The 9,926-nt window shown below is 40.7% G+C and overlaps 1 protein-coding gene across 1 annotated transcript; it reads left to right on the top strand.

The window, feature by feature from the left end:
* Window positions 1–7,020: 7,020 nt before the first annotated feature.
* Window positions 7,021–8,362, top strand: LOC139388486 (C-X-C motif chemokine 10-like). The gene is made up of 4 exons (XM_071135178.1): window positions 7,021–7,116; window positions 7,363–7,480; window positions 7,560–7,637; window positions 7,728–8,362. The coding sequence occupies exons 1-4, from the start codon at window positions 7,050–7,052 to the stop codon at window positions 7,792–7,794; spliced, it is 330 nt and encodes a 109-aa protein (XP_070991279.1). The 5' UTR covers window positions 7,021–7,049; the 3' UTR covers window positions 7,795–8,362.
* The last annotated feature ends 1,564 nt before the right edge of the window (window positions 8,363–9,926 follow it).

Raw genomic sequence — 9,926 nt, forward strand, 5'->3', positions numbered from 1 at the left:
TAATCATTTGATGCAAAATAATGAAAGCTTAATGTAGTTCAGATAGAGCACGATCAGCAGGGCGGGCGATAGAGTACACAACTGTATCAACGGCTTGAATTTCTGGCAAAATAATATTATCAATGTATACAATATATTTGTTTATTAGACCTACCAACATGTAACACAATATTGAGATACTAAAAAATGTATATGCAACCTGTGGACTGATCTAGACTATGTTGAAATAATCTAAATGAATGCAGCGACCACTTCATTAAAAACTATAGATGCATTTGACCGTAGACCATTTTGTTTTATAATGGTTACATGTTCAGTACACACCCCTGCATTCTATATTATAAATTAGGCTGTTGGTCTTTGAGGTCCGTTATGTCAATTTGCCTTTATACATCTCATTGACCTACTGTCAACTCCCTCAGTTGTAAACATCTACAATAATCATTAGACGTACGCGTCAGAGTTATCATACCCAGTGTCGGGGTTTGTACAGAGTTGGGTAAATCCGCTCTTTGCTCCCCACTTACATGGGTAATAATCTCCAAGCTGCTCTAAACGTTGATGTTTTGGTGTCTCTAGGTTCATCTCTAGACTGTTGAATGAGGCCTGTTACAACTTTCTTACAAAACCTTTAAAGGGAGTTTGTGAAACCATTCAGTCGTGGATGTATGTAAAACATATTTAACCCGTATTGCAGGTTACAGAAGCCTCCTGTTGTACTATGAATCCCCACTCATCCCTGTTAGATCTTGATGTGTTGGCTCTCTATGTATGTACATGTTTATAATCCACATAGTGTGAATATTGTTTTCCATAAAGTGAATAACCCCCTAAACCGAAATATGAAATTACCGCTTCCCCTATCGTTAAATCGTGAGATACATTTTTAAAACCAGTGATTTAATTCAAAATATTTAGTACATACATTTTAACACGTCATAATTCAAAATGTTTACTATTTCTTACAGATAAAGGGTCCGGTTAACCCTGACCATTATCCGTTTCGAATTCACCATCGCAAAGACGCTTGTCCGCTCCATCAAAACTCCGTAAGTTTTCCCTCCATGTGTGTAGATCAACCATCCTGCATGTAAATCCTGGGTATGCCCACATCATTAATTAATAAGATGTGTAGAAAACTGTTTAGCCATAAGTAAAGGCCTTTCATAAAGAGGCTGTCATGATTGCCTGTGCCACATATTTTAACACATATTAACACGTATTGCTTGTTACAGAATACTACTGTTGTACATTTAATATCCACTAGCAGATTTCGTCGCATTTGCACAAATTCTGTCCTGTTACTGTGGTCTTTTTAAAAGTCAATAAATATGTGTGTAAAGTGTACATGTTTGTTTCACTGTAGATTTGTTTAAGCCCTCCTAGAAACACCTAATTTTATCCCACAGCATTAATTAATAAGCTGTGTAGAAGCTGTTTAGCCATAAGTAAAGGCCTTTCATAAAGAGGCTGTCATGATAAACCTGAATCTGAAATGACCTTTAGGATCTTTTCTTTGGGGTTCTAATCTCCCCAGGTGTACATGCACTGAAAATCCTTAGGCTGGAGCCATCTCCCCAGGTGTACATGCAGCCTGGAGCCATCTCCCCAGGTGTAATCTCCCCAGGTGTACATGCACTGAAAATCCTTAGGCTGGAGCCATCTGGAAGCTCTGTGCCTCCTGTACATATAAAGAGCACTAAAAAGGAAACTAGGCTGAGAAACATTATTTAGATGGCTGTTTAATTGTTGTTGAAAGCTTGAAATGGACACAATGCCAAGGGACCTTGTTTCTAACACACACACACACACACACACACACACACACACACACACACACACACACACACACACACACACACACACACACACACACACACACACACACACACACACACACACACACACACACACACACACACACACACACATACATACATACACACACACGTTCCTTTTTCTAACACACACACACACACACATACACATACATACACACACACACACACACACACACACCCACATATACACACACACACACACACACATCCCATACACATACATACACACACACACACATTCCTTGTTTCTAACACACACATTCCTGCTTCATAGACAGCAACCATAAGGGTAATAATAATTTTATTTATTTTTTATTTTACCTTTATTTAACTAGGCAAGTCAGTTAAGAACAAATTCTTATTTTCAATGACGGCCTAGGAACAGTGGGTTAACTGCCTGTTCAGGAGCAGAACGACAGATTTGTACCTTGTCAGCTTGGGGATCTGAACTTGCAATAAAACTGGGGGTGGGGGGCCATACACTTTCAAAAGTTCAAACACAGAACCCCCCCAGTTCAACCAGGTCCCTAGACATCAATCAGCATGACAACTTCAAAGGATGCAATATAGATATAAAATAACACACCCTCTAACACGTGACCACAGGAACAGGATGGCCTGGCCGGAGGCCCATATTTGGACATGTATACGTCATCATGGACACAGGGTCATAAATCAAAATTTTGACCCGTGCCGTCTACTTTGTTCTCTGTCCTTGATTGGCCCGGCCAGAGCCTGGCCCAGACAGAGCCTGAACCCGATCGAGCATCTCTGGAGAACTGAAAATAGCTGTGCAGCGACGCACCCCATCCAACCTGACAGAGCTTGAGAGGATCTACAGAGAAGAATGGGAGAAACAACCCAAATACAGGTGTACGAAGCTTGTAGCGTCAAAGACAATTAGACTCGAGGCTGTAATCGCTGCCAAAGGTGATTCAACAAAGTAAAGGGTCTGAATACTTATGTAAATGTGATATTTCTTTTTTTTATTGTCATTATGGGCTCTCGCTTCCTTCTTAAGTGGAATGTCGGCTGCATGTGCAAGTAGCCTGGCTAGCTTACTACTGCCCCCTTGAGAACATTCAGACAGACTTGATCCTCTCAATCCTTATGACGAGAGACACATTTGAAAGAAGTACCGAAAGTAACAAATTTTAGTACCGAAATGTTTTTCATGTTCTAGTTTTGAAAAAGTACAGAGGTTTCAGTAGATCGCGCAACACTATGTGAATCCTTCTCTGCTCCTGAGTTTGGTTGTGTAGCCCAATAAGCCACTATCAGCCTGTGCTCCGCTCCGTTAAATCTGTTGCTTGGAAATAATGCTAGATGAAATTAGTTTGACACAAAATAAATGTCTTAACAAATTAGTTCAGTGATTAATATGTTTTACTGAGGCGAGCTTCACTCCGCCATCAGTTGTGACCTAGGTTCCATATAAAACAATTTATTCTGCTATGTTTGCTTATTGCCATCTATTATTTAGTTTGTTCAGCAGTACTGTACATGCAGCCAACAGACTTCCACAGGGCTGGGTACAAATAACACCACAACCTGGTAAAGACTCTTTGTGACTGAATGAAAAGTTGCCATATATCGTAGGTGAGCAATAAGGTTACTATTTGGGTCTTCTATTGTAATGTACAGATGTTTTCTTTTCTTTTCCCATCCTTTTCAGGAATGGATTCCAGGAAGGGACCACCCCCAAGCCCAGGCGTGCTGCAGTGGCTGCCTCCAGCTCGTCCTAGACACACTTTGGGTTCACTTCAATAAATGTGCTGTTGGTAAAGTTGTCTTCTCCGTTTCTTCAGTAGTACATTAACTCTTTAACAATCTTAGCTGCACAAGTGTTGCTGGATTCGGGGGTAAACTTTGAACATTGTTAAACGCAGAGGAATAGTACATCCAGTTGAAGTCGGAAGTTTACATACACCTTAACCAAATACATTTAAACTCAGTTTTTCACAATTCCTGACATTTAATCCTAGTAAAAATTCCCCGTCTTGGGTCAGTTAGGATCACCACTTTATTTTAAGAATTATTTATTTCAGCTTTTATTTCTTTCATCACATTCCCAGTGGGTCAGAAATGTACATACATTCAATTAGTATTTAGCAGCATTGCCTTTAAATTGCCTTTAAATTAACTTGGGCCAAACGTTTCGGGTAGCCTTCGACAAACTTCCCACAATAAGTTGGGTGAATTTTGGCCCATTCCTCCTGACAGAGCTGGTGTAACTGAGTCAGGTTTGTAGGCCTCCTTGCTTGCACACAGGTGTTCAGTTCTGCCCACAAATTGTCTATGGGATTGAGGTCAGGACTTTGTTGTTCTTATGCCATTTTGCCACAACTTTGGAAGTACGCTTGGGGTCATTGTCCATTTGGAAGACCCATTTGCGACCAAGCTTTAACTTCCTGATTGACGTCTTGAGATATTGCTTCAATATATTCACGTAATTTTCCTGCCTCACGATGCCATCTATTTTGTGAAGTGCACCAGTCCCTCCTGCAGCAAAGCACCCCCACAACATGATGCTGCCACCCCGTGCTTCACGGTTGGGATGGTGTTCTTCGGCTTGCAAGCCTCCCCCTTTTTCCTCCAAACATAACGATGGTCATTATGGCCGAAAAGTTTAATTTTTGTTTCATCAGACCAGATGACATTTCTCCAAAAAGTATGATCTTTGTCCCCATGTGCAGCTGCAAACCGTAGTCTGGCTTTTTTATGGCAGTTTTGGAGCAGTGGCTTCTTTCTTGCTGAGTGGCCTTTCAGGTTATGTCGATATATGACTAGTTTTACTGTGGATATAGATACTTTTGTGCCCGTTTCCTCCAGCATCTTCACAAGGTCCTTTGCTGTTGTTCTTGGATTGATTTGCACTTTTCGCACCAAAGTACGTTCATCTCTAGGAGCTCCTTCCTGAGCGGTATGGTGGCTGCGTGGTCCCATGGTGTTTATACTAGCGTACTATTGTTTGTACAGATGAACGTGGTACCTTCAGGCGTTTGGAAATTGCTCCCAATGATGAACCAGACTTGTGGAGGTCTCTAATATTTTTTCTGAGGTCTTGGCTGATTTCTTTTGATTTTCCCATGATGTCAAGCAAAGATGTACTGAGTTTGAAGGTAGGCCTTGAAATACATCCACAGGTACACCTCAAATTGACTCAAATTATGTCAATTAGCCTTTCAGAAGCTTCTAAATCAATGACATCATTATTTGGAATTTTCTAAACTGTTTAAAGGCACAGTCAACTTAGTGTATGTAAACTTCTGACCCACTGGAATTGCAATACAGTGAATTATAAGTGAAATAATCTGTCTATAAACAATTGTTGGAAAAATGACTTGTGTCATGCACAAAGTAGATGTCCTAACTGACAAAATTATAGTTTGATAACAAGAAATTTGTGGAGTGGTTGAAAAACGAGTTTTAATGATTCCAACCCAAGTGTATGTAAACTTCCGACTTCAACTGTAAAGGAGTGGCAGAGACTGGTTTTTATGTCAAAAGTGAATGGTTCTCTTTAGAAAGACAGATGGCTTTGGAATGTGTTGGGTGGATGGGAGGACGTCAGGATTGCTAAAGGGTAAGCAGATGGACATCTGTGGATTAGGCGAATGAGGGGATGAGGTCAGGTCAGATCCCCTGAAAGGAGAAATTCCGTTTTTTTATCCTATTACCCTCTTCCTGTGGAACCATAAGATGTAAGGATTGGAGAGAAGGAGGAGTGTCTAAAGTGGAGTATATATACTTGTAATGGTGGAAACATGTCTTTGTCTGAATACAGATGTGTCGACTCTTTGGGAAGAATTAAACTTGGTTAATCTTCTCTTGTGTCCGTGAGTTATTTACACTGAACCTAACAGTGTGAACTGTGTAATTGCAATGGACTTCACCATTCCCAATTTGATCTTTTTTTATTTACTTTACCTGGACTTTAAATGAAGAGACAAATTAAGCGTGTGTCTGTCAAGTTTAAGTTAGTGCAAGCATTCAGTACCACTGTTTTTGATCAGCTCTTGACATTGCCCATAACAGCCATAGAAATGGTATGGATGAGCCATAACCTGTTGAGAATTCTGTGGGGTGGGATTATGTAAAGATGTTTCAGTGGTGCGGTGTACAATCAAGATTGAGATGGCAATGATAGAACAAATATGTATTACTGAATCAAGTGCTCCGTCCGTGGTGTTAGGTTCTGAACAGAGTAAAACTCAAACCAAGTTTATTCACCCACTGGGTCATACAGCTGCAAAGACAACATACCAGCACATATTTATACCTTCTCTGTTTGTCGGTTGCCAGTTCATCTGGTCTTGTCAGGTCTTACCAGCATGTTTTCCTGTCTCGCTACATTATCAAGTTTTGTTTCCTAGTTTCCTCAGTTCTGACCATTCTGCCTGCCCTGACCCCGAGCCTGCCTGCCGTTCTTTACCTGCCAGCCGTTCTGTACCTGCCTGACTGACCCATTTACGAATCTCTGCCCGTCCTGTCCCCGAGCATGCCTGCTGTTCTGTACCTTATTGACTCTGCCCTGGATTATGTCCTTCTGCCTGCATTTGACCTGTCTTCTGCCTGCCTCCTGTTTGGGTCAATAAACATCTGTGATTCTACCTGTCTGCATCTGGGTCTTATCCTGAGTTCTGATAAGTTCCTCTTGACCCCTAACATTCCTTATACATGTAAAGTAATCAATAAGTTCTAGTACGGTAACATGAATAAGTATATTTCAAGCTAGAATCCAACAATGGTTTTCAAACCTCTCCTCTTGGACCCACAGATGTTTTACTATTTTATTGTAGCCCCAGGGCTTGATGACAAGTTGAATCACTTGTGCTAGAGTGGGGAAGTTCAAATATATGGAATTGCTGGGAGTCCCTGAGAAGAGATTTGAAAACCCTTGCTCTATGTAACCATGTTTTGCAGAATTGGGTTGAACATGTTTAGATTTGTTGTTGGCATAAACTGCTTCATCCCCTCTGACTGCTTCAATCAATGGAAATTAAACCACAGAGCTGACATTATTTTTTGAAAGGGAAATGCTGCTATTGCTGGGGATTTCCCTGCAGGGCGTGGAAGAAAACTGATTGTGGTACTATCCTATCATTGTATAGGTCATTAGTTGAGCTTAAAATGGAAAGTGAAACCACTAGCCACTCATAAAGACATCTGACCTGCTCTCAGCAGTAGCACACACTTCAAACAAACATGAGGACAGCAACTTTGATCCTGTTTTGTGTCACAGTCTTCGGAGCTGGACTTGCTCAATCCCCTGGTAAGTAGGCTTCTTCAATTAATAGAGGACATTTGTATATCTCCCATTTCTATTTAATGTGTTCATTTAATAAATTCTTACCATTATGTTATTTAATATGTACCATAAGCACAATTTTCAGTATCGACATGGATAACTTGATAAGTGAATAGCAGAGTCAGATGTTGAAAGCTAGTAATAACAATTACCTTTAGTTTTTTGTTGTAATAGGACTATATCTTAACTGTTGTTCCTTCAAATCAATAGGTGGAAGATCTGAGAAATATCTATGCAGGGGGAAACTAATGCAGTCTGTGAGGATAAAACGCATCCAGAAGTTAGAGGTGTACCCAAATACTGTCTTCTGTGCAAAGACAGAAATTATGTGAGTATTACAAATAATTCTATTTATACTCAGATAGTATGGAAGTGAGACTAAAAATATCTATATTTTTTCTTTGTAGTGCCACAATGAAGAATGGTAAGAAAAAGTGTCTGAACCCAGAGGGCAAACTAGGAAAAAGATTCCTGATGAGAAAAAGGTAAACCACTTCCCCATCAAACCTTTCCTCAATGTAACTTGCAATAGACCATTTTTTTCCTAAAGTAAAAGTTCCTTACTTGCATTTCAGACTGGAGGTGCAACAGAAGCGAAAAGGAGGACTGGGAAGGAAGAACAAAAATAATTCTAATCCCTGAGTTGGTACAGAATTAGAAAATAGATTAAAGCCTCACACCTACAAGTGTGCATTGGTCAAGCTGGAGACAGTCACTGCAGCCTGTCTGTAGGTGTTTCCTTCCCGGAGGAGGTGGTTCGTTCCCGGAGGAGGTGGTTCCTTCCCGGAGGAGGTGGTTCCTTCCTGGAATACGTTCATAGTACACAATGTTCCCATGTAAACAGGAGAACGGCCAAGATGTTGTCACAGAGACTTACCTCAATGGTTCTCACAATTGTTTATGGATATTTGTTTTAAATGTGTTCATGGCAGTGAATGTTTGTGTGGGTTATATCACTACTTTATGTACAGTATGTGTCTATGATTAGCCTCACTTCAGAATATAATGTAGCACGTTCTTCCTCTGGGGCAATAGATTTGTTATAAATCACCCATATCATAACAGCTGTTGTGTACTTGCATTAATCCTATAGATAGAAAGATATATAGTTCTATACTGAACACCGATATAAACGCAACATGTAAAGTTTTGGTCCCATGTTTCATGAGCTGAAATAAAAGATTCCCAAAAATTTCCAAACGCACAAAAAGCTTGTTTCTCTCAAATTTTGTGCAAAAATGTTTTCATCCCTGTCAGTGAGCATTTCTCCTTTTCCATGATAATCCATCCACCTGACAGGTGTGACATATCAAGAAGCTGATTAAACAGCAGGAAATAGGAAATAACTAAGCACCAACTGTGTGTGGTGGTGATGGAAAACTTAACTCCTAACTTGGGGGAGATTATTTTGTTAACGAGGGAAATCTGTGATTAAACAGCACGATCATTACACAGGTGCACCTTGTGCTGGGAACAATAAAAGGGCACTCTTAAATGAGTAGTTTTGTCACATAACACAATGCCACAGATGTCTCCATTTTGAAGGAGCGTGCAATTGTCATGCTGACTGCAGGAATGGCCACCAGAGCTATTGCCAGAATATTTCATGTTAATTTCTCTACCATAAGCCACCTCAAATAATTTTAGAGAATTTGAAAGTACGTCCAACCGGCCTCACAATTGCAGGCCATGTGTAACCATGCCAGCCCAGGAGCTCCACATCCGGCTTCATCACCTGCGGGATGGTCTGAGATGAGCCCCCCTTACAGCTGATCAAACTGTGGGTTTGCACAACCTACGAATTTCTGCATCAAACTCCCGACTTCAGTGGGCAAATGCTCACCTTCGATGGCCACTTTGTGGATGAATCCCAGTTTCAACTACCAGGCGTTGTGTGGGCTAGCGTTTTGCTGATGTCAACATTGTGAACAAAGTGCCCCTTGGTGGCGGTGGTATTATGGTATGGGCAGGCATAAGCTACAGAAAATGAATGCACAGAGATACCATGACGAGATCCGTGTGGTACCATTCATCTGCTGCCATCACCTCATGTTTCAGCATGATTATGCACGGCACCATGTTGCAAAGATCTCTACACAATTCCTAGAAGCTGAAAATGTCTTAGTTCTTCTGAGGCCTGCATACTCACCAGACAGGTCATCCATTGAGCATGTTTTGGATGCTCTGGATTGACGTTCACGACTGCATTTTCCAGTTCCTGCCAATATCGAGCAACTTCGCACAGCCAATGAAGATGAGTGGGACAACATTCCACAGTCCACAATCGTCAGCCTGTAACAATCAAGTGATTCATTTTTTTGATCTACTGATACATAATTATTATGAAGACAACCATCTCATTAATCTACTAGTTTAAACTGCTGTTGAAGTTGGATTTGTCATAATATCTGTACATGTTACACACGCCAACACAATAACGCACAGAGGTTTTTCTTAAAGTATAACACTGTTTTCCAATGTGTGATTGTTATTAGTACAACAGTTATCAGTACTCTGAATGCAACTGTTTTAGGCATAGTGCTGTCTGGATCATAAACAGGAAATAACTAAGTACAAACTGTGTGTGGTGGTGATGGAAAACTTGACTCTTAACTTGGGAGAGTTTATTTTGTCAACAAGGGAAATCTGTGACCTTGTGGGACAGACAGTCCTCGGTCACATCCTCAGGTCAGAATATATTACACTTCCTCATTGGACTAGAGGAAAGAAAGCACTCCAAATCTTGACTTGAAAATACCCTTTCCTCTTGTCTG

Source organism: Oncorhynchus clarkii, chromosome 29, assembly GCF_045791955.1.
Source record: "Oncorhynchus clarkii lewisi isolate Uvic-CL-2024 chromosome 29, UVic_Ocla_1.0, whole genome shotgun sequence".
In the NCBI taxonomy this organism is placed as follows: domain Eukaryota; kingdom Metazoa; phylum Chordata; class Actinopteri; order Salmoniformes; family Salmonidae; genus Oncorhynchus; species Oncorhynchus clarkii.

What these genes read in the sequence shown, in the direction of transcription:
- LOC139388486 (XM_071135178.1), top strand. Translation starts at nt 7,050, where the DNA reads ATGAGGACAGCAACTTTGATCCTGTTTTGTGTCACAGTCTTCGGAGCT. An exon ending in TGTGCAAAGACAGAAATTAT is followed by an intron (nt 7,481 to 7,559) that starts GTGAGTATTACA and finishes TTTTCTTTGTAG; the next exon opens with TGCCACAATGAAGAATGGTA. An exon ending in AGATTCCTGATGAGAAAAAG is followed by an intron (nt 7,638 to 7,727) that starts GTAAACCACTTC and finishes CTTGCATTTCAG; the next exon opens with ACTGGAGGTGCAACAGAAGC.